Source organism: Squalius cephalus (genome assembly GCF_949319135.1).
Source record: "Squalius cephalus genome assembly, chromosome: 25".
In the NCBI taxonomy this organism is placed as follows: domain Eukaryota; kingdom Metazoa; phylum Chordata; class Actinopteri; order Cypriniformes; family Leuciscidae; genus Squalius; species Squalius cephalus.
Genome location: NC_137146.1, coordinates 28341278 through 28367725, shown reverse-complemented (window position 1 = coordinate 28367725; position 26448 = coordinate 28341278). Strand labels below are relative to the sequence as shown.

Here is a 26448-nt window from a genome sequence, read left to right as displayed (position 1 = left end):
TTTATGTGAGCCGCTACGAATTGGAAAACAGGCCCTCTTGGTCTATCTGAGACTCCCGACTGAGCTCAGGACTCCTTCTGGCATCATGGGCTGCGAAATATCTGCCAAACCTGCTTTATTTCACTACTAGTGGATTCCTCTAAACGGGAAAAAGAAGCAAGACATCCGAGGCCCCGTTCATTCGTACCTCTATTTCTGAATGCATTTCAAACGGCTCATGATAAAGGCTGTGGCCTCTTCCTTGTCAATGCACACTGTATATTATTTCCTAAAAGAGCCAGTGGGAAGCCTTCCCAAGAAGAAGGGAGTGATTTCTCCTTGAGATCGCTCTGATCTTCCGCCAAACGCCTCTTTCTGCCTTCCCTCAACCTCTCAGTGTTTCTCTGTGCTGGGGTTTCTCAAAGGCCGCTCCTGGTGGGCTGAACTGAATGAGTCTTTATTGTCTAATAGGCCGCATGTGTCGTTCTAAGTGCCGTGTTGAGGGAAAGGAGATCCTCAGGAATGGGATTGGTAGTGGGATAAGAGGAGAGGCCGGTGTGGACGAGGGGAAAGACTCCTGTAGGGTGACCTCTGTCTCTGGTATCCACCCATCTCATCAGATCCAGATGGGCTCGGGATGCCCCATCACAAAAAACCTGAGCCTTTTGTAAGTATCTAAGTACCCAACCTTCTCACCACCCCAGGTCAGGGTTGACCTTTGACCCCTGACATCTATCTGCCAGCCGTTTGATTGACAGTTGCACTGGGACGAGAAGAGTGCTAGGACTTTCCCAGCCAGCAAGACTGAATGTTTCCACACATTCTCATAAGCACGATCTAATTTACCAACAATGAGCGTTTTCTCTCTGTCAGAGTCTAATACAATTACAGTGCCATTGACTGTCTCTCTCTCGCCATCCTGCTTGAGGAAATCCAATTCGCTGTGCTAGAATTGTGTGCATTTATGACTCACGCTAATAGTCCGGGAAACACTTGGAAATCAACATCAGCATATTTTCGTGTGTGTGTGTGTGTATTGTGGGAGTTTTAAAGTCGGCATGAAATGGAAGCTGCAATAGTCTTTTCTTCTCTATTGTGAAGTATATCCCAGTGAAACACTATATGGAACAAGAACAAATGTGGGCGGGGCTTGATTTTGTCTGTGGGGAATTGATTGGATGGTTGTGGTTTGCTATTGGCTGATCTCATGTGATTGACAGGTTGCCCCGCCCTCGTCATCAGAGAAGAGAAGAGATGCTGCAAGAGGGAGGGGGAATTATTTTGATTCAAGTTTATGAGGTACAAGAAGTAAATAATTTACTGCAATAAACTGTCAATTGTGACTTCATGGTGACTTTAACTTCTCTTTCTGTCTTTCTCCTCCCTTTTGGTTCACAGAGTCCATCCGTTGAACAGTTACATGCGGTTTCTTTCACATTTGAAGGTTGATATCTTCCGCTGGCGAGGCTCCAGTCCACCTGCCGTCGACTTAAACACTGATGTCACCTCGCTGCCAGTAAAAACCGTGTTATGACAAGTTACGGAAACTCAATAGGAGGACGATGCCTCCGGCGCTGTGCCTATAATGGCCAAATCAAATCTGCGAGAGCGATATCTGTGTTTGAATGGGGAAATGAGCACATTGAAGAAGAGGTCTAGCCCAACCTGGCCCTGGAGAACCAGACTAAAACTCATTTAGCCCAGTGGCCTGGGGATGATCAGTGTCCTCGAGGCTCTCTGTGTGTTTTGTGTTAACTTCAGGTTGAAGACCAGAGCGATGAAGACACCGGTCCAGGTTATGAGACTGGCCACAGACTCACAGATTCACTTCAACACTGTGTCCTGAAACCAGCCACAATTTAAAAGACTACTTATAGGTATAACACAAACAAATACTACAATAAATAATCTAACTAGTTGCAATTTTGTCATTTCATGCAGAATTTTCACTTTCCGTGAGAACAGAAAAATGAATTTGCACTCAAAACTTGACATGGATTAGTCAGTTTGATATTATAGTGTCAGTGTGTGTGTGTGTTGAACTATAAGTGTGTGTATGTGCCTCGGATTCTAGCTAAACCTGTCCAGAATTCCCTCTTCCACCTTTAGTTCATTACACAGTTAATGGCCCAGTGTGTGTTAATGCAGGACACATCTACACTGAACACATTATCATCGCTCGTCTCAAATTCACAGTTCCTCTCTGGATTCTCTTCAGGGGTTGGTTGGTTATTTATTTATTTATGTCTCTATCATAGTCTTTGATAAATTGTCTCTGAAAAATGTATTCAATATTTCATCCTAAAATTTAACAATTTTAGTCTTTAATCTTACTAAATGTCAGTTTATGATAATTTTCAAAGCGATAAACATTTCAAACTGTAACAGACTAAACGATAACCACATTTTTGAAGCAAATGTAATAATTATGTACTAACGTTCAAAAGTTTGTGGCTGTTTTTTATGTGTTTGAGAGTCTTCTGCTCATCACGGCTGCATTTATTTGATAAAAAATACATTAAAAACTGTAAAAAAATATATATTATTACAATGTGTTGTGCTATTACAACAGCTGTTTTCTATGTGAATATATAGTAAAGTGTAATTTATTCCTGTGATCAAAGCTGAATTTTTAGCATCATTACTCCAGTCTTCAGTGTCACATGATCCTTCAGAAATCACTCTAATATGATGATATGAGGCTCAAAAAACATTTATGATTATCATCAGTGTTGAAAACAGTTGTGCAGCTTCAGATTTTTGTGGAGACCATGATACACTTTTCAGGATTCCTTGGTAAATAAAAGGTTTAAAAGAACAGCATATATATATATATATATATATCAATTTAATGCCTCCTTGCTGAATAAAATACTTTTTTCAAACAAAAATAAAACATCTTACTGACTCCAAACTTGTGAACGGTAGAGTTTAAGATCAAAACAACTGAAAACTAATCGCTAGTTTAGAAGTTTCCGGTTTGTGAATTCTACATGCTTTACATATTCCATATTTTAGAGACCTTAAAAATGAAAATTTTGTCTATTTACCCTCAAGTTGTTTATTCTTCTGTTGAACACAAAAGAAGATATTTTGAAGAATACTAGGGATAGTAGTTTTTTTTCCATAGTAGGGGAAACAAATACAATGGAAATCGATGGCTACCGTCAACTGTCTGGTTACAAACATTCTTTAAAATATCTTCTTTTGTGTTCAGCAGAAGAAAGAAACTCGTACAGGTTTGGAACAACATGAGGGTGAGTAAATGATGACAGAATTTCCATGTTTGGGTGAACTCTCCCTTTAAACAAGCGCATAACTTACAGAAAGATCACATGATTACTGAAGCAAAGATCTTACTGATGCATCAGACACAGAGTCACATGACACGGGCACGTGGAGGACTGATACTGAAATTATAAAAGTCGAAGAGAAGAGAGAAAACACTATCAAAATATTAGCAAGAGGGATGAAAACAACTCCCATGTGAGCTGTGATAAAACAACAGAGAAGGAGCGCAAATCCCTCTTTGTGGCTTTCTGGGCTCAAAGCTAATTAGTGTAGATTGCTACTGTGTGTGTGTGTGTGTGTGTGTGTGTGTGTGTGTGTGTGTGTGTGTGTGTGTGTGTGTGTGTGTGTGTGTGCGTGTGTGCGTGTGTGTGTGTGTGTGTGTGTCAAACTCTAATTAAGAGTTTGATGTTGTGATTAGCTCACATCTGTCCAGAGCATCAGTGAGTGTGTGTGTGTGTGTGTGTGTGTGTGTGTGTGTGTGTGTGTGTGTGTGCGTGCGTCCATTATAGCAACATATGGGTCGTCATGGCAGATCTAGGGTGGTTTCTAGGTAACAAGCGAACTTAGGGAAACAAAACTCGTGCTTTGTAGCTCTCGCCACCTTTGCTTTCACATCTACAGGGCGCAGGTTGGTACAATTCAAAAACACCTCATTAGATGCGATCCATCCATACCGTAATGCCATGCAGAATGTTTTATTTACAGGATATCTGAGCTGAAATTAGTCCAAACGCTTCCCTGACGCAACTCTGAAGCATGTGGCTCATCCCGCAGGGTCAAAGTGTTCGTTTTGGGGAGGGAATTAGTCATTGATCACGGCCTGATATAAACACAAGATAAGAAATGAGAGATTTATGAACTCTCTGAAGAATGTAGAAGGTTCTGCTGTGCGAGTCTGAAGAGGAGGAGAAGTTTGAGAAGTGAACAGGAATGTTTTGAAGTGAATTTTCGAGCGATAGAGAGAGATCACACTCCGGTCCGCCCGCAGTCCTTCCTCTCCTCGCTGAATAAATCACACTGTTTATCTTACGACACCGCCAAATTCCAGACACACACAGCCAAAGCACTCCCTCCATATGTCTAACAATGTTTAATTCAGTTTAGAGAGAGAACGAGACGTTCACATGGACGGCCGCGAGGCAGATCTCACTCTTCCGTTGGTAGTTTTTAAGTGCAAATAAAGATAGCATGCCAATATTGTCTGTGTTACTTCACCATATGGAGAGTGTGTATTTTAACATTCCTTCTCGGCATTCGATATACCGAAACAAACGAACAGAACAAGTTTCAGCAGAGCAATCGTCATGCAGTCCTCGGCGTCCTTCCACAAGAGGAATACAGATGTGATTACGAATATAGCCTGGTCCAGGGTCAGTCCTGTGATCTGCTTTGAGGGTAATTGGTCCAGTCAAGCGGTGAACTGTTACAAAAGGCTCTGCGACATAATGAGCTCGTTGACAAAGCACAACGACAATACTAATTATTTTGTAACAAAATTACCGCCTCAATGCGAGGGGAAAGATCAGCCGTGATTACCAGTAACACGCATTAATGCGTCGAAAAATGAAATGTTGGAAAATATATGGAAGGCAAAAGGCACTCCCAGGCAGAGTTAATGGAGAAAGAGTTGCAAAATCGGTGATGGGAAATCAATGAATAAATCAAGTTGAATGAATGAATAAATAAATAAATAAATAAAATGAATGAATAAGGCAAACATAGGGACACAAAGGAAAAACTTTACACAAATGTAAAGTGATCCAGAAAGGAAAAATAAGGAAAGATTTGGATTTAAAAAAAGAAAATATTTTATTATATTATATTAATTTATTATATTAAATTATATTATATTATATTATTATATTTAGTAAATAACGATTAAAGAAAAAATAATTTATTAATTATTTGTAATTTGATTTGTATGAATAATACATTTTATGATTTGTACTTACAAAGACATAACTAAAAAGGTGCATTTCCACATCAGTGCTCAGTACCAGTATTGCTATTAACTAAAACTATTAAACATTGTGTGCGTAATAAAATAAAATAAAATAAAATAAAATAAAATAAAATAAAATAAAATAAAATAAAAATTAGAAATGTTGGCTTGCCAACTAAAATAAGTTGAAGTTGAAGTACTACAAATACTCAAACTAAATATTTGCAAAATAATGGGGGAAAAAAGACAAAATCACATGACAAAATTACAAAAACTTAAATTTAAATGAAAACTGAAAATAAATAAGCTTATTCAAAATATTAATAAATACTATATATAAAAAAAATACTAAATTAGCACTGTTCTCATTACCTCGGTCTTCTTCATAACAATGCAATATATTAAGTGTTGTAGCACATCAAATCAGTATATACTGTATATATATATAAAAAAAATGCATTTATAAAATACAGATTCTATATTTATCCATTGTAATAGCATTGCTGCCGAATGGTATCAGTAGAATCTGGGATAAAATTAACACAAAATCAAGGATTTGCCCATGAAGACTTGGGGTATTAGGGGTACATGACAAAAAAAGGTTGTGAAACGCTGTTATAGTGGGTCTTTTGGCTGGGAAAGTTGATGATGAAGTGCGTTCAAACGCTATTTTCAATCCCCACAACCAGCGAACCCTCAAAGTTCATGCTTCTGGCTGAAGAAAAGAGGAAGTGGTTGAGATAACCGCTGTTGATTATAACAGCACTGTGTCTCTGAGCATTAAACGGTATCAGGAACCCAACACAATCCAGAGGAAGCTCTGCTGAAGACTGGAAAGGCCGTCAGGAAGACTGAGCAGAACCAGAGCCGTGCTAGCCACTGATTAACACTAATGGAGCCGAGAAGATAAGCTAATAGCCACGATAAATGCTGGATGAGAAGTAGTTTACCATGAAGGTTCTCATAATGTTTGCTCTGGCCATTTTTGCTGGGTGTACAAAGCCTGATTAGCCGAATGTAAATACACAGAGGAGGAAGAAAGCCACTGGTATATCTTTAGCCGGTAATGTTGCCTACACACACACATGTTGTAAATGGCGTCCTGCCATGGTGGTCCGCTCAGTCAACTTACATATGGTGGACAGGGCTGCAACAGGCATAAACAAGACCCCATAATGGTCACCGTGTTCCTGCAGACGTGCAGACTGGAGCTTCAGGCTCTGTTCAAGCCCTTGATGAGGAATGGAAAATTCAGTTTGTGGAGGACTAGCGAAGGACTGCTGGTAGTTGCTGCGCAGCTGCTTACAATTTACTCGATTGTGACAAAAACAAATGCCACTGATGGCAACACTTCATCAACTTAACTCCAAATCACGTCTGCAAGCACCAGTGCTGCTTCTGAGCAGTTTTGCATATTTTAATCTCATATTATTCCTATATGTGATACACTGGTCCCCAAAAAGCCACTCTTAAAAATGCATTGCAATTCACCTCGAGGTCATCCGGTCCCCGGGTTCACAGATGTGTAACGACCCTAATGTTTGACGACCATAAAGTGTCCACTTTTGTCTTCATTGTGAGAGTGTTATATAATTTCAAACCTATTTTTGTCTGTAAAAAGAGTGCATGTGGTTTTTGTCATTCAAATAAATGTCACTTGGTTTGATATTTTGTTCTCTAGTGCAATGGCATTCAAACATGTTTAAGTGTCTTGAGAGTTCAAATGCTTTTTGAGGCCACTGTTCATACTTACTGAACACAATTAGTTAAACACAAAACTGTACACACACATGAACATGGAAATTTTATATATAGGCAATATATAGGCTCAATGGATAAACGTGCCTATATACCTACATTTTTGCAAAACTCCAAAAATATACCTATACATATTCACTTAAGTTTCCAGTGGAAGTAAAACATCAAAAATATTTATTCCTTTTGAGGTTACAGGGCATATTTTGAATACTAAAGACAAATTCTCGTAAATTAAAATATTAAAAAAATGTAAATATTACAATTATTATATATATATATATATATATATATATATATATATATATATATATATATATATATATATATATATAAACAGTACCAGTCAAAAGTTTGGAAACATTACTATTTTTAATGTTTTTGAAAGAAGTCTCTTATGCTCATCAAGCCTGCAGTTAAAAAAAAAAAAAAAAAAAAAAAAAAAAGTAATATTATGAAATATTATTACAATTTAAAATAATGGTTTTCTTTTTTAATATATTTTAAAATGTAATTTATTTTTGTGATGCAAAGCTGAATTTTCATCAGCAAGTACTCCAGTCTTTGGTGTCTTATGATCCTTCAGAAATCATTCTAATATGCTGATTTATGATCAATGTTGGAAACAGTTGTGCTGCTTAATATATTTTTTTGGAATACTTTTTTCAGGATTCATTGATGAGTAAAACGTTAACAGCATTTATTCATAAAAACAGCATTTATTCAAAATAAAAACATTTCTAACAATATAAATCGTTACCATCACCTTTTATCAATTTAACGCATCCTTGTTGAATTAAAGTACTAATTTCTTAAAAAAAAAATAGTTATTGTTCCCAAACTTTTGAACGGTAGTGTATATTGTTACAAAAGATTTCTATTCTAAATAAATACAGTTCTTTTTAACTTTTTATTCATCAAATAATCCTGAAAAAAGTATCTCAGGTTATAAAAAAAATATTAAGCAGCACAACTGTTTCCAACATTGATCATAAATCAGCATATTAGAATGATTTCTGAAGGATCATAAGACACCAAAGACTGGAGTACTTGCTGATGAAAATTCAGCTTTGCATCACAAAAATAAATTACATTTTAAAGTATATTAAAAAAGAGAACCATTATTTTAAATTGTAATAATATTTCATTATATTACTGTTTTTTTTTGTTTGTTTGTTTTTTTTTAACTGCAGGCTTGATGAGCATAAGAGACTTCTTTCAAAAACATTAAAAATAGTAATGTTTCCAAACTTTTGACTGGTACTGTATACACTGTATGTACACATATATTATATAAACACAACATTTTATGTTTTATGTGATAAATCAATTTGACATTCGGACATTCGCCCATTTTAATAGTATTGCTGCTGAATGATATCAGTAAAATATGGGTATAAATATCTGTATAATATCAGTATAAATGTGTTTGTGGCACACAAATTTTGAAATGATATGAGGGTGAGCTGAAACGGATTCTGTGAGAATGAAGTCATCCAACAATACGCCAGTACATGCGCTAAAGCCAGCGCTTCCGAGTCAAAGATGAATTTCATAAACATCCTTGAGGGTCAGGTGTGCTAAAACGCAGGCGGTGCCCTCCCCGCCAGAAATAGATAGGCTAATGGTGGCGCGTTATGAAAATTAATCTAGCCAACCTTTGGGCTGCCTTCTCCTTCTGGATCACTAAAAGCCCCTGTCAAAATGTCAGGTGGAATTAACGATCGGCCGTGTCAGGGGAAGGCTGGCTCTGGCTCCTCTTCTTCCCGGATTCCCGTGGCTTGTTTTAGCGCTGCTGGAAACATCGCCTCCAATAGCCATCAGCGCCACCTATCACCTGATCTATAATTTCATAAGTGTGTAGAAATGGTCTTGTCCCTGTGCCTCGTATAATCAATCAAAGCCCCTGCTCGTGCACGTATGCACACTCACACACATTCACACACACACACACGATGGTCTAACCTGTAGCACGGCGTGTAATAACACCCCTAAAAATAAGGTAATTGATTTTCCTAGCTGTCAGTTTCCCTGGTGAGAGACTTTGAATATCGCATCACCATGTGCCGGCCGGGCAGATTATTATTATAACGGAGCGATTTCCCTTAAGGATTCCCTGCTATCAACTCAATGACAGAGGTGAGGAAAGGGGAAAAAAAAGAAAGATAACAGAGAGCTTAAAAATAAAAAGTAAAACAGAGCAGGGCAGGGCAAAGTAACTAAACAAAACTAAAAAAGGGCAATGTGGGAAATGTGGAAAACAAATCCAGACAAATGAGTGTAAATAAGAGCAGGGGTTAGCGAATGCGTCGCAGCCGGCCAACACTTCTCTCCCGACATTTCTGACGGTTTTCCCGGGTTTTCTAAGGGCTCCAGGTGGTCGACACATAAGCTCGGGGTCTGGAAAGCCTGTTGTCTTTGGGGTAGAGCTGGCAATGTGTTGGGCCCGACTCCCAGAGCCCATAGAGGAGAGCGTCAGAGACAAGACAAGCGCTTTGAAACAGGGTTCAGATGTTCCTTTGAGTGGACGAAGGCTTATTGTCATCGCAGGGCCTGAGCGATGCCTCCGCTGAACATGGGATTGAGCCGATTGTTGTGTTTCAATTATGAGGCATTGCCAACAGAGGCTTGACAACAACGTTCATTTGTTTTATGGCTGTATAATGCGAAGGCCGATCCAAACACATCATTTTAAAGGCAATTTCTACAAATACATGTGAATATATCTACATGTGAACTATCACAAGTACAACAAAAACTGCAATATTATGAAAATAGTATAATGATTTAATAATAACTGTTTTGTATTGTAATATATTTTAATGTGTAATTTATTCCTGTGATTAAAACTGGATTCTCAGCATCATTACTCCAGTCTTCAGTGTCACATGATCCTTCAGAAATCACTCTAATATGATGATTTGATGCTCGTTTCTGATTATTATCAATATTGAAAACAGTTGCTTCATATGTTTGTACACTGATAAACACAAAGGTCAAAAGAAAACCATATATGTGACCCTGGACCACAAAACCAGTCACATGGGTCAATTATATGAAATTGAGATTTATACATCAGCTGAAAGCTGAATAAATAAGCTTCCCATTGATGTATGGTTTGTTAGGATAGGACTATATTTGGTCAAGATACAACTATTAGAAAATCTGGAATCTGAGGGTGCAAAAAAAACCGAAACATTGAGAAAATCTCCTTTAAAGTTGTTCATTTATGTTCGCAATTGTGCTGCATTCACTCACAAAAATAAATATTTTATATATTTATGGTAGGAAATCTACAAAATATCTTCATGGAACATGATCTTTACTTAATATCCTAATGATTTTTGGCATAAAAGAAAAATGGATAATTTTGACCCATACAATGTATTGTTGGCTATTGCCACAGATATACCCGTGCGACTCGAGACTGGTTTTGTGGTCCAGGGTCACATATTTGAATAAAAGTATGAATTACTTTTTTTTTTTTTTAAATTTGCTTAAATTTTGCCAAATAATTTTGGAAGATAAATACCTTAACCAAGTTTAGTGTTTTGTTCTTCCCTCATATTTAAAAATCTATATTTTCCTCATATTTTGATTATTCCCAATAAACATATTCCCAATGGACATCTCTACTATATATATAAAAGCTCTGCTTTTACTCATCTTTGTGTGAGAGAGAGAGAAAAGAACATCTGCCTAGAAACCACATCTATAATAATTTGAGAGACAGGGAAGTGAAATGACTGAAAATGTGTCTCACGCTGTAACAAAAATAACAACACCGCTTTCATTCAGTCCTCTCTCTAAGGGCCTCCATTTAGTCCACGGCCCAAACGAACCTCCATTATCAGGCTGGTTCCTTCCGTTCAGGAGCACAAAAGAAACAAACAATCCATACGTGATCATTTTAATGCACCGTTATAAAAGCTCTTGACCGTTTACACCAATGACATCTAAGAGCTTTCCCAGAACTTTTACCTCCCTGGACGCCATTTACTTAATTAGACAGTTTGCTAATTTCCCGGGCAGCGGTGGTTAGGTTTAATTGAGAGGCTTTTTACGGGGACCGGGACGCAGACGCTCACCTCTCCTGTTCTAGTCTCATTCTCTGCATCTCCTCTTCAGTGGCCTGAGTTTCCTCCATCTTGCTCTTGCCGGACCCCTTCCGCTCCATCTTGTCTCCTTGCCTCTCGTCTTTGCGGTTTTTGCCAAACCTGTGGCGGCAGAGACAGAGTGTGGGATGAATTGAGACGGACTTCTAGATTGTTTGTGTTTAAGATGGTTAAAGGAGTAAACCCTTTCTTTCTTTGTTCCTCGTTTCAATAAGAGCACTGGGATACCTAGAGGAAATTAAACTGTCAGACTACTTGACATATCAAAAAGAGGAACGGCCAAGTATGACAACTTTAGATTCAACACATCCCTTCCATTTTGCACAATAAATCTGCAATATAAACAGTGTTATCTTATCTTTAAAAAAAAAAGAAAAAAAAAAGGAGCAGGTATCTTAAATAACACTACTGTTATATATATATATATATATATATATATATATATATATATATATATATATATATATATATATATATATATATATATATATATATATACACACACACACACATTATATATATATATATATATATATATATATATATATATATATATATACACACACACACACACACACACATTATATATATATATATATATATATATATATATATATATATATATATATATATATATATATATATATATATATATATATATATATATATAAGCCTTATAACAAGCCTTATAACTTACTTTTTTTCTTTAATAAAAACGAAGGGTGAGTTAAATTGTATTTTTTTTTCTTTGGTAATCAACATTAAGGTGCGTTCACATTAGTGAAACCTCAACACAATTTTGTGAGTAAAGAAGGTCCATAGTCAATAGTGTAGCGATGTATGAAACGCCACTTACTCAGAGTCACTTCTAAACTCGGCAGATTTCTATTAGTAAACATGACGAATTCACATGTTCAAAGATCAACAAACATGAATCTGATTTTGCCTGAGGAACTTCATTGAACAAAGGCAAATGTGACTCTTATACCACAAATGCTGTCAGTTTAACTCTTATTGAGTTTAGAATATTCCTTTAAGGAGACTGACAACATTAAATATTACCCAGTTTAGCATTGACTTTGTCAAGGGATTAACAGGAAACAGCACTTTTGAGATGTTGTACATGTATACACATACGTGTGTGTTATCATTCCCCAAAGGCATTATCCGACTAACTTCCTCAACCTTTGTCCCTTCCTGATTGAAATCTTAAATGGCTACACTTGTCCTGCCTTTGGACGGGATGTGGTATAGACAGGCTTCCCAGTCAATGGAACAACACCGTGTGGTTATCAACCCTTTTCCTTTGGGATTCAAAAGGGCTCCAAGGCATGAGGACAACGTCTCAAAATACTGTGCTTCTGAGTGATGTCATTTCCTGCACACGAGGAGCTTTGGCTCGAGGGAAGGCGTGAGGAAGTACAGATTGTGGTCAGTCTTCCAGTCAGAGCAAGACTCGCAACATACGTTTCCAATATCACAATAATTCTTGGAGAGTTTTGTTTGTGGGTCTTATGCGGTAAATATAATTTACCGAGGGCGATAATCAAATTGTGTACAATAACGGAGAGTGTACAAATCCGTGGGGCGACAATATGAATAAGTGCATCCAATAAAAGTACATTTCCATTCAATGAAAGTAATTATTGTCATTGACTAAGTTGCTTTCTCGTGACGCCTCCATTGAAATGTTGCATGCACATTGATTTTGAAAATTGTATTACCAAACAAAAACTCTCTTCAGTAGTCAGTGAATGAAAGCGTGATGGCACAAGCCATCAGTCTGATTTCTACAGCATACTAACCACCGTAACCCCATGTTTATATTCTTAACTCGCTTGCCAAGGTTCACTGGAGACCCCAAGAACACATTTCCCCCCTAAACTCAACAGAATTACCTCAGACCGGGTTGATTTTGGGCCTCTGGATTGAATTTATTCATGAAATGGGAAACCCTTTTCCCTAAATATGTTTATTGTTCTACTTCACACAGGCACATTTCTCAAACGACTCCTGGATCCAACACGGGATTGCGGGAGATATTCTCTTTTGGTTACATCGGCCAAACTTTCCACGTTTTTCCCTCCGATACTGTACATTACCTGATTAATTAATCAACAAATGGCCCGGGTCTAGGCGTAAAAGTCTGCCGCACGCATGCTAATAACAGCGAGGCTCAATCTATCACAGCTCTCGCTGACAACCCACCGTACATCTCAAGGACTTTTTCATTAACTCTCCTTAAATAATCTTCCTTTTCACCATGTCTTTCTCCGCAGCCCATCCCTCTCTTAAAATGACACGTGGAGAGATATGCCGAGAGGGCAGTGAGGATTTTGGAGGCTAATCGATGAGACTATTTCAAACTTCTAAGCTCAACGGCACACAAACAACTAAGGTCAAAAGTGACTGAATGGCTCTTTCAAAGCATTGAGGACTAAAATAAATGCAAATTCTCTTACCCTTACAGTAAAACTCCTTTGGGAGTCAACGTCTATTTGCAGATGAAAAGGACCACGGCTGTACTTCCAAACCATCCCTGGGGAGTTACCACGGTATTTTATTCATCTCTACAATGCCTGAGGCTTTAAGCGTAATTGTCATTAACAAATGGAGACTGAAACTACAGAGACTTTGTAATGAACAACATGACTGTTTTTAGTTGATGCGCAGACTGTGAACTGAGGGATTGGACCTTCTCTCCCAGTTCACATCTTTCATTTTGCTAAACATCAAAACTAATGCACTCTGGCATGATCCCTAGACCTCACATTGAGTGTTTGTTTTCACAATCAATCATCTTTACAAGAATCTCTTATTAAAACCCCCAAGAATTGTACAATATTTGCTAGTCGTGACAGATGATGGGGGAGGGATATTCTCAAATTTGGATATGATAATTCAATAATTAAATTATGAATTGAAAATTGAAAATTTGGATATGTGCAAGACAAGATTGAAATATTTTTGGTTGGTTTTCCCAGAAGATAAATATTGTGCATTTTAATGTGTATGTCTTATAAAAGTAAATTTTATAAAAGAAATTGTAACAAAACTATTATTTTTATATATAAAATTATGGGCTAATGAAAAATGACAAAAGCACATCAAATTATAAAAAATGTTAAATGTAATAATAGCTCATTTAAAATATGAATAAATATTATAGAAGTATATAAATAATCAAATGAATCATATTCAGATCACCCACTTGAGCTGCACAATTCTGGACAAATTGAGAATCACAATTGTTTTTGTTTCAAACAGAGATCGCGATTCTCCCATGATTCTGAACAGACAACTAAACAAAATAACGCAATTTACAAGAGGTTCTGATAAAATGTTAATTGCTGCAGTCTATTTGAAATGTTTAATTAGTCTGAACAGTTTTTGTGAATGATTCAATGACTCAAAAAATGCTTCGCTGGTTTCATTACTGGATGAACGAATCTTTGAACAAACCTCTTGAATGAATGATTCAATGACGAATACATTTTTTAAGTCACACGTCGCCACCTGGTGACGTAGCGATGTAATTAATACAATAGATATTTGAAGCACTATGTTACTTTCAAAAGGTGATTCACTCTATTTTAATCGCTACCATAGTGTTTATATCCGACACATGAGATTGCGTGGGTGTTTGAATCGAGATCACGACCTTTTTAACGATTAATCGTGCAGCTTTACCGTCTACTGAAACGGTCTTTGTTTGGTTTGCTTTAGAGTCGAGTTTGGTTGTTGGGTTTACATATTTTGTAAGTCCTGCTAAAATTCTGAGGCCACTAAAAGGACCCAATTTTGAAACACTCTTACATGACAAGTCTGTGAAATCTGAAAACGTTTTTGCCGTGCATGGCCATCAGTAGCTTTTACAAACAGGTCCGGCCTTGACACAACTCGGCCAAGGCAAATGATCTGAACAATGCCTAATAGCTTCAACAGTATTTTCCTGTCTATACTACACAGAAAATGAACACGCTGAATGGCACCGACATAATTAAGTGGTAAACGAATCAGAGACAGCACAATAGACAGCCATACATGAAGACAATGTTCTTTGTCCTTTTGTTCTTCAGCTGAATGAGCTTGAATCAGAGCTATTGGTTTTGGCTGGGCTGTGTGTTGCTGAGCGGCTGGCAGAGCTTCAGCGGGTCAGAGTCAATGTCACCAGTAATAACTGCGGTCTGATGGAGCTGGATCTGGACTCAGCAGTAGGTGAACAGTCTATTTGTCGAGAAGTTTTAAAGCTGTTTGCTCAGGCCCTCTGGGTCAGATTACCGCTTACTCACACCATCCAATTGCACATGGTTTTGTGTTAGTGATACAGAGGATTCGATGTATCAAAGATACAGTGACAAATCTAAGACAATTTTACAATGTTACAAAGTCCTAACAACCACCCAGAACACCTTGGCAACTATATAGCAATGATCTGGCAACTCAGAACACTTTAGCATCCACACAGCAATCTCCTAGCAACCAGCCAAAACACCTTAGCAACCACATAATAATGGCCTGGCAGCCACCTAAGCAACCACATACTAAATTCTTGGCAATCACCCAGAACACATTAGCAACCATCTATAAATTCCATACCAACCACCTAGAATACATTAGCAACCACATAGCAACGCCCTGGAAACCACCTAAACACCTTAGCACCCATATGGCAATGACTTGGTAACCACCCAGAACACCATCACATCCACATAGCAATGTCCTAACAACCACCTTAGCAATGATCTAAAAATGTCCTAGCAAACACCCAGTTCATATTAGCAAAAGCATAGCAACGACCTGGCAAATACCCAGAACACCTTAACAACCACATAACAACGCCCTGGCAACCAATCAGGAGACCTTAGCATCTACACAGTGTAGCAATTGTCTGGAAACCACACGAAACACCGTAGCAACCATCTAAAAGTGTCCAAGCAACCATCCAGAAAACCTTAGCATTCACACAGAACACCTTATCTACCATCTAACAATGTCTTAGCAACCATCCAAAACACAAAAGCAACCACATAGCAACGCTCTGGCAACCACCCAGAACACCTTATCATCTACAGTACATAGCAATGTCATAGCAATAACCCACAACATCTTAGCAACCATCTATAAGCAAACATCCAGAGCACATTAACAACCACATAGCAATGTCCTAGCAACCACCCAGAAAACTATAGCAACCATCTAAAAATGTCCTAGCAACAATCCAGAACACTTAGACAAACACATATGCCCTGGCAACTACCCCAAACACCTTAAAAACAACATAGCAACGCCCTGGCAACAAACCAGAACACCTTATCAACCTTCTAAACATTTTCTACCAACCATCCAGAACACAACAGCAACCATATAGCAATGCCCTAGAAACCACCCTGCAACAACATAGCAACGCCCTGGCAACAAACCAGAACCCCTTAGCATCTATAACAATGTTCTAGCAACAATCCACAACACCTTAGCAACCAACAACCACATAGCAATGTCCTAGCAACCACCCAGAACACCTTAGCATGGTATATTTCCCAAAATCGTGTTATTACCATGTTCCAAAAACATATATACAACAAAACCCTGCTACCTTTTAGTTAGTGTTATCTAGCATGACATATCTAAAAAAATAAATAAAATTCACCCTAACCTGAGATAGTGTTTTTTGTATGCCATTCACACACACCGCCACTGACTTCATCATAAAGTGTGCTCTCCAGTTTCCAGAGCACAAAAGTACAGTTTAATGGGCCATCACTAAGCATCTCTCCCCTATGCTCCTCTGACAGCCATGAGTAATGAGCAGCTAAACACCTGCCGGCTTCAAAACACACACTCAACCTCACACACACACACCAGCCGCGGCCAGACACACACACACACACACACATTTGTTTTCAGATCAGGCAGGGACCTCCCATACACTTCTGCAGTTTAAACGAAACAAATTATAATTGCTACACCCTTCCCCTAAAGCTTCTGGTATTTCTTATATGAGAAGCAAGACATTTGCCATGTTCAGAATAGCATATTACCATATCATTCATACTGTTTTTGAACTATGTAGTTTGCACACAACGCAAATGTACTCCTTGTCTCACTATCTGATTGAACTACCAATAGTTTAGATATTTTTTTTACACAAAACTGAAGGCAAAGAATAGCATTTATTTTCAAGATGGCATTGGTAGTGTTTGCATTTTTCTTAAAATAACATGTAAAAAAGCACACACACTACAACCATATATGTTTCTCACAGCAATCTGCTACATTCTGCACAATATTCTAGGATTCGTTTCTGAACCTATCCACTTTTTCCCCCTTTATGTAGCTATTTTCTACACTGGGACCATGAGTATGGGTCTTGGACAGTTATTTATTTATGTATTTATTTTTATTATGGGTTAGTTTGGTTCCCACAAGCTTAGACAAAGGACCATGCATACACACATACTCCAATTACTCCTTCAGCACAGAATCCCAGATTTGACTCAATCAAGGCGCCGTACAGGAGTAACCGCAGCTGTCACTGTAGGAGGCAATCGAGCTTTAATGCTCAACAAAACGCTAGTTTACCCGAAGGACCATGCTATTATACTCAACAGCCCCCGTCTTCAGCTGAATAATGCCATCTCCTCAATCACCCCCTTCATCTCTGTCACCAGTGCTGTCAAATCTAACATTTCACCACACAAAGCAATACATTACAATGGCTGTTTACACTACAGAGACGTGACATGGGGCGCCCGTGTCTAACGCAAAATATTTTATGTATTGCATTCCAAAAACAATGTGTCATGTGATGAAATGAGTTTTGTTGTTGTTTATCAAAAGGTAACGGTTTGTGACCTTTCATGTGCAAATATGCATTTGATAATGTGGACCATGGATGAACCCCAAAAACAATTGAATGCATTAATTTAATGTGATCAATTCATTTATTTTGAATTATTTATTTAAAAACACTTAAACAGCAAATAAAATTGAGAGTTTTAATGCATTCTTTTAGTGTGATTATTTTATTTTTAAGCATGCATTTTATTTAATATACTTAAAAAAAAAAACAGTGTTATAGTGTGATTAATTATTTACAATTATTTTTTTGTTTGTAGAAAAAACAGCAAAACGATATTTAGGTAATTAATTAATGTATTTTAAATCATTTATTTTATTTAAATTATTCTTTATTATTAAAGAAATTTTAATTTTCTTATTTTTTAAATCATTTATTTTATTTACATTAGTTTATTAAAAAACAGTAATTATTTAAAAAAAATCAAAACACTTTACATAAATAAGACAAAAAGTGACATAACATATGCACATTTTCTAATTTCAACTATTTTATGCGGTGATGATTTCGTTTGAATTCGTACGTGAATCGCAATTTTTTTTAGATAAAGTAAGAATGAAGGTCCATCCCTAAATGTAACCGCTTTCCTAAAAACTGAGCAATTCAAGCTTGAACTTGTCAGCCCTAAAAATAATACATTTCTAAACAAATTATTTGACCAGTATTGGCGAAGCTTTATTTAACTAGTTTCATATTTGATACATGTTTGTCCACTCACTGTTGTCAGTGCAATGGTTTATATTCTAATACCTCAAGCTGTATTGATTTACAGAACAGTAATGTACTACATGGCTCCAGGAGACTGACATTACTGTGTCTAAAAGACAAGAGGTCTGATGATACAGTTGTAGACGGACGGATAGAACTTAACCCTGGTGCTCTAAACAACGGGATATTGGTTTGTTATAAAGGCCAATTTGGAGACATTAATGGATGAAACGAGGTAATGCTCAGAGGTAAGGCTGACAAGAGTTGAGTTCACAAACACTTCAAGACTTGCTTTATGCAGCTACTGCATTAGATGACCAGATTCGTTGAGTAGACAAAGTGCAGTGGGGACAGACCAAACGGAGTCAGTTCAGTATAATGAGCCTCTCTATAATCACAACAGAGCTGAGATGAAGAACCATCACTATCAATCTGAGTGAGTGAAGCGAGATCATTTTAAGACTAACATTCCTTCCAAATACAATATCTATGATAACATTTCCAAGTGACAATTTGCCACAAAAAAGGGGAAAAATGGGAAAAGTAAATAATAATAAATAATAATAAAAAAATAATAAATATAGCTGCAAGCAGCGATACGGGGCAGGAACAGCAGTGCAGAGCCAGAAGACAAAACAAAAGCAGATATAGAATGTACATGAAAAACATATAGGTTCAGAAGTAAGGTTGGTACAAAATATCGATAGGGCGATATATCGTTGTCCTTTTCCCTGCGATACGAGAATCTATATGCTGGCGCCAAATATCGCTATTTGTATTAATAACATGCTTAATAGGAGCTCTAAATAGATTTCCCTGCTCCCAGCGTCACTACTTCATGCTCCTGGAGGTGGCGCTGAACACATGAATGAGGCAACAGAAGTTAACTAGCTTAAGAAAAAGAGTTTTTTAGCGGGATGGAGGACAGCAGTGGGAGTAAAATAATAGATACCCCAACCACGTTTAAGTTCATATTTTCATTAACATAATGCATTTTAACATTTTACATATATTTTTTGACATTCCCATTATTTTATGCGGCAATTCTCATTAGGTTCTATTTCACACATGACATTCACCTAGATATGTGCTTTCTGGAAATGGTACAGAAATATAGGCACTACAGAAAATACAACCTTGCCACATGGACCTTCATTTCTCTCTGGTGCACCTTCCATTTTAAATGGCCCTTTAGTGCAAAAGCCAGAGCCGTACTGCTCCTCAGGCAAGGCCCCAGCCAGCCACATGTAATTTTAATATCTCCTTGTTAGGGTGGAGAAGAAGAGAAAGCTGGATCTGTTCACTCTTCCTGTTCCTCTTGTGTTCTAGTGGCAAGTCGAGGTTGTTCACTCAAGGGCAAAGGGAGGCAGAAATCACAGCCAGCAATGAAAGAAGGCTGGTAATATCTAATTAGGAAGAGAGAGACAAAACGAATGAGGGAGAGTGCAGGAGCATCAAGTGCCTCTCCAAATTTCCCCTGCCTTTAGTGCTTAGCCCATGTTAATGGGAACATCATTATTATATGCCCGAGTCGCTACACCGTCGCCGTTGCCCGGACAACAAACTCTGTTGTTTATGCCGATGTTATGTGCCAAAGCTCAACGATTAAGCCGATCCCTGCGGACCTCATTATCCCTGACCTCCAACGCCACACTGCCATTCCCCTGTCAAACCCAGCTTTGGAGAAGGTGCAAAAACGATGGCGCTTTTTAACGACAAATGAAGATATTCCAGTCTTGAGGCGACTCCGTCGCACACTTTAAAGCAAGATTTAGGCTTGATGAACACTTTGGATCAGTTGGGTTGTTCCTCATGAAGTAAGAAAAAACAAATGGTGCATGAATGGTGCATCCAAGCATAATTATTTATGTGGTCTAAATTAAAACAAAATGTGCAAATTTAAATCTTGATGCACAGGGTTACAGAGAGTGTCCTCTTAACTGTGAGGGCATTTGATGAATGTGTTTATGATATTACTGCTGGAATCCGGAGGGAGATTTCAATCGAAAAGTTATTTCGCACATTCTCTGTGTATGTGTAAATGCTTACATAAATATATGCCACTTTAACCATTTAAAAGGGCTCCCAAGAGGCAAATTAAATTGAAGCGATATTGGTGACAAAACAATCCCAAGGAGAACAGAATTAGACTTGCATTTCCAGAAGGAAACACCATTGCTTGCAAGGCAGCAAAACGAGAGAGCCATGCAACATATTCAGCTTTATAGGACATTTGTTGCCAGGGTCAATAGTCAAATATACAGTTGTGTGGTCTTTGTGGACAACAACACTTGACTACAGAATGCCACGACTGACTGATCAGAATCGTGTATTCCAGAGAACAGTGTAATAAAGGTGGTTAAATAAATGTAAGAAAAACAAAAATCAAATCACAACTCAGTATCTAAATAAATGCAAGAAAGAAGACCAACCACACTAAAGTCTCACAAAACAATACAAAAACAACACATTCCGCAATTCAAGCTGCATATTCAAGTGTGTATGAATGTTCAAGCTGAAATAGTTGGAGAAAACTGTGAAGAACAAGACATGGTGAGAGGAATTCAGTGGGGTGCTGCTTTGCAGATACTGTAATAATTAATATGTCAGTGAGCATATGAGATTCAAACTGTATTAGCAAAGAGCAAAAGTGATCAAACATGGAAACTTGCGTTAAGTTGAATGTCATGGATGGAACCACACTGGCACTGTGAGCTACTCTGTGGTCATTAGGTCCAAAGTTTGGACTGCATATCATTGCAGAACAGTCACAGAAGATGATTTTAATATATCATAAGGCATCTCTCTCATCTGGGGTCTCAACTCTGTAACTCTGTCCTGACAACTGCTACATATTTCACATATTTCACACATGCCTGTGCTTGCAAGAAATGGGGCAAAAGATAACAGTTTAATGTTCTCTATTTATCATCATGAGCAATCTGTGTGTGTTCAAGATCAGCTGATAATAACAAGTATTCCATTTTACAATTGCTCTTTTTTAACCCTAAGCATAACATGGAAAAATCTACTTTGGTTCAGTATTATCACTTAAGCACAAATGTTTAAGGATTAACCGAGCAAAATATTTTACCTATTGGTGTACCTACTGTTAGTCAAGTATAAGAGTACAGGCATTTTGTGTTGGGAAATAGTGTGTATATGTGTGTCTCTAGAAAAAAAAAAAAAGAAAAAAAAAAAAAATTTGTGTTAATTGGGTGAGATCATAGTATCACCCTATACAACATGTACAATACTGTCTGTGTGACCTCAGAAAGCGGAGGCAATCCATGACATGAACACAAGACAGAAGCTCCCACAGGAGTAATGTGCCAGTGTGTGTGACCTAGATATGCCACCTCACAATGCATACTCAATGGGACAGTCTGATCACACACACACACACACACACACACACACACACACACACACACACACACACACACACACACACACACACACACACACACACACACACACACAGGGCCTCAGGGCAAGACAGTTGAAGGAAGGTTTGCTTACCTCTAAATCACATTTTAATGATAGACCATGCCTGTGCCTCTAAAAACACAGCCAGTTTCTCACCATGCAACTATGAAACAACATTTTGTGCCTATGAAATATGTGTTGTACAATTATATGTAAATTTAGAGCGTATGAGCACACGAAACCAGCAACAGCAAAAATGTTGATATGAACAAAGAAAAGCTGTAGTAGCACAGTAGTGATCGATTGCATGCATGCTGTTTACTCTCCTTCATACAACCTTGTACATTCACCAAACCATCAGGGTCTTTCTTTTTTTAAATCCTCACTTCTGTCTTGCACTTTCAAGCCCGTTCTTTACATTGTCTCCCCAGTGCCAAAGAAATGCCCAATTACAACCTCCTGAAGACAAACGAGTTGAACAACTACCACTTAAGACATCATTACCCAGTGAACAACAGAACAGAGGAGGGAAAACGGAAAAGGAATCTGTCATTTACCACAGAATCGAAAACATGTATTTGACAGGAAAGATTGAATGGCGAATTTGATCGCAATTGCCTTCCTTTGAAAGAAATTATACACATATTCCTCTCTGGTATCAAATCATCAACGTGAAAGATTGTTTCCTTCTTTAATCATTTTTCATCACACACGGTACTAAAAAATGGTGTGAGAGAGAGAGAGAGAGAGAGAGAGAGAGAGAGAGAGAGAGAGAGAGAGAGAGAGAGAGAGAGAGAGAGAGAGAGAGAGAGAGAGAGAGAGAGAGAGACTATAGGTGAAAGCAAAATAAAAAGTGGAAAAGTAAAATAGTGAGAAAGAGAGAAAGATTCTTTTAATTACTAAGAATCTGTTATTGACCACTCTATTCAAAATTACATCACACACACTACACATTTAGTTGTCAAAACTAAACAAATCAAACAAACTAACTTATAATGTATGAAGGCTTTATCTAGGATTATCTAGGGTTATCTAGGATGGCCTTAAGTCAGTGCTTTCCAGGCACACCATCAGTACAAATGTTATATGTTTCCATTATCTGACACATCTATTTCAAGTCCTGGAGTCTCTACTATCAAGCTGATGAGCTGAATCACATGTGCTTGATTAGGAAGATGCAAAGAAATGTGTACTCTTGGAAGCATTGCATTAGGTGGTACTGAACCCTAAGTGTTCCCTTAAACCCTGAAGGACCATATCGCCATTGGTTTTCCCCTTGCCTGTCACGCCCTTTAAGGCAGGGATCCTGCAAATTCCAGCACATTTTAGCTCCAACCCTAATTAACCATACCTAAAGCAGCTAATCAAGGTCTTCAGACTAGAAACTTCCAAGCAAGTGTGTTAGAGCTAAATATAGGAGTCGGATCAGACGACCATACTTTACAAACCGTCTCCTAACCTGAAACCTTAAGTCCATTTCTTATCACTGTGATAGAAGGTCTTCTTGGGGGGATAGGTTTGTCATGTTCTGCCATTTGAGCTCTTTTAACCTTTTGATAGAATGAATGTTACTCTAACCCCCGCTTTCTTCCCAGCGCTGTTTACTGACATGTGCTGAGGCTAAGCAAGGCTCCCTTCGTGTCATGTCACTCTTGCTGTTGAAACTCTTAGTTGTGGAACAGATGCCCTCATCTTTATTCTCTCTTAAACCTGTGGCTCTAGCGTGAGTCTGGAGGCGGGTGGTAAGGCTTCAGAGAGAACAGTCAGCAGTCTTTGTGCCAAGTGTGTGGCCTCTTGCCAAATTGTCAGCAGATATCATCCGTCGATGGGTAACAAGTGGAAAATTTGGCTATTCTTGTAGCCAACAGTACCTTCTTCAAGGTAGCAGACTGTAGAGCAAGGGGAGGGTTGTGTAGCAATAGATCCTCTTTTGGCCAGAACCCCAAATTTAGTTCCAGAGAAAAGTTACTTTCCATGGTTGCAGGCTTGATTTGTAGAACAATGTTAGTCTGGCCAAGGCATGTGTTTCAATATTCATTACAGACAAATGATGATCCCGTCCCAGCTCCCATTAAGAAGACGCATCAGCCCAATTCATATTTTCCCCCAAAAGACGGCAGCCCTGTTTTAAATCTAGATTCTCTCTTTGAGGAAATCCTTGCATATAACTGCATTCAAGATATGTTATATCTGTTGCAAAGTGATGGATATCAAAAGTGATGTAACTTTTCTTGGCTGTGTCAGAACTGTTGGCAAGTCTTGGGGAAGTACCTAACCCAAACACATCCCACCACACTAACACCAATACGATCTTCAAATGGAAGTCCATCTATTCCTGGACATCAGCCAAAGGAGATCTGATTGATGTAATGTCTTTAAGAACGTTTTGTTGTTGTTGATATTGTCAATGTAGTTCTGTTGAGCCAGTCTCATACTTTAACCTTCGGTTGAAGGTCTTGTAACGTGTCAGTTCTGCTCTTTGTGTCTGGAGTTCTCGGCAGCATGCAAACAGGAGTAGAAATAGCATGTCTGTGCAACCCTATTGAAATAGTTGTCTGAAGGCTATTATTGTAAAGACACGTTTGCATGGTCAAACTTTAGGCCATATACTTCAAAAAATGTTATAACATCCAATGATGTCTCCTGAGTTCCTGACAAGAGCCCCATTCACCTTTTCTTCTAAAACGAGTTCAGGTGACGTGTTCTATCAGCCTATACCTCTTGAAAGTTGTTTATTGTAAGAAAAGCAATACCTCATTGTACCTCATTCAAACCAACTTTGATTCTCCATATATATGTATATATATATATATATATATATATATATATATATATATATATATATATATATATATATATATATATATATATATATATATATAAAGAAACAAAAGACCACAGAACAAATGTAAAAGCAAATTGCAATGTGCCAATAAGAACTTCAGTGAGGTTACATTTTCAGTATGTAATAAACAATAATCCGTTTGAGATCTACCTCATAATATGGTGAAATCCTGCACATAAAACACCTTGAAGAAAGGGATAAGCACATACTCCAGAGATAGACTCCACTTATTGGCATCTCTTTCACAACCCAATATTACTATGATATGTTCCTGTGCAACCCTATTGAAATAGTTGTCTGAAGGCTATTATTGTAAAGACACGTTTGCATGGTCAAACTTTAGGCCATATACTTCAAAAAATGTTATAACATCCAATGATGTCTCCTGAGTTCCTGACAAGAGCCCCATTCACCTTTTCTTCTAAAACGAGTTCAGGTGACGTGTTCTATCAGCCTATACCTCTTGAAAGTTGTTTATTGTAAGAAAAGCAATACCTCATTGTACCTCATTCAAACCAACTTTGATTCTCCATATATATGTATATATATATATATATATATATATATATATATATATATATATATATATATATATATATATATATATATATATATATATATATATATATAAAGAAACAAAAGACCACAGAACAAATGTAAAAGCAAATTGCAATGTGCCAATAAGAACTTCAGTGAGGTTACATTTTCAGTATGTAATAAACAATAATCCGTTTGAGATCTACCTCATAATATGGTGAAATCCTGCACATAAAACACCTTGAAGAAAGGGATAAGCACATACTCCAGAGATAGACTCCACTTATTGGCATCTCTTTCACAACCCAATATTACTATGATATGTTCCTTGAGACAAAAATACTTGCGCATTGACAAAGTAACTTACTATTTTCCACGTCTAAATCGCACAGGCAAAGCATTTGTCAAAATCTGATGGAAGCTCAACCTTTACATTTTTTTAGTTTCAATTTACAAAAGAATGAATTTATTTGCACAACTGAGTACAGATCTCTTTCAAAATGCTTTAGACAATTCTGGCACATCCAACTACTGTTCATTATGTACTGTATCATTCCTTCATCAGCAACCTCTGACACTGCATCTGCCTCATCATCTTGCTCCTCTCCGAATATTATTCCCTGTACTGTTTTGTTAGTCTATGACTCACTCTTAGTGTCTCATTTCCATTACCATAACTGGGCTGTTTCCTGGCCACTTAATTTACATTATCTACATAATTATTTCACTCACCTCATCTTACCTGTTCAACTCCTCCACATTCATATCAACTTCCTTACCATGGCTCAGTGTCTGAGGTCACTACTCTCTGTGCTTTCATTTCGAGGTTGTGTAATTGCAATGCGGTCGACAACTCAAATGTTGCTGATTGTCATTTTCCTCTTCAAGTGGACAAGATACCTGATTATGACGCAGGTCATAACATTGGAAACATTGAATGTTCTCGGTTCTCAGAACTCTCCTAGTAATTAGACCCGCTCAGAAATTC

General features: G+C 37.7%; 1 protein-coding gene across 3 annotated transcripts in view; it reads right to left on the bottom strand.

The window, feature by feature from the left end:
* pard3aa (par-3 family cell polarity regulator alpha, a) overlaps positions 1-26448 on the bottom strand; it is a 461686-nt gene that overhangs the window by 100949 nt on the left and 334289 nt on the right. For all 3 annotated transcript variants that reach the window (XM_079863216.1, XM_079863217.1, XM_079863218.1), the window contains one exon: positions 11056-11184. In XM_079863216.1, coding sequence (XP_079719342.1) covers positions 11056-11184 — 129 coding nt within the window. The remainder of the gene's footprint in view (positions 1-11055; positions 11185-26448) is intronic.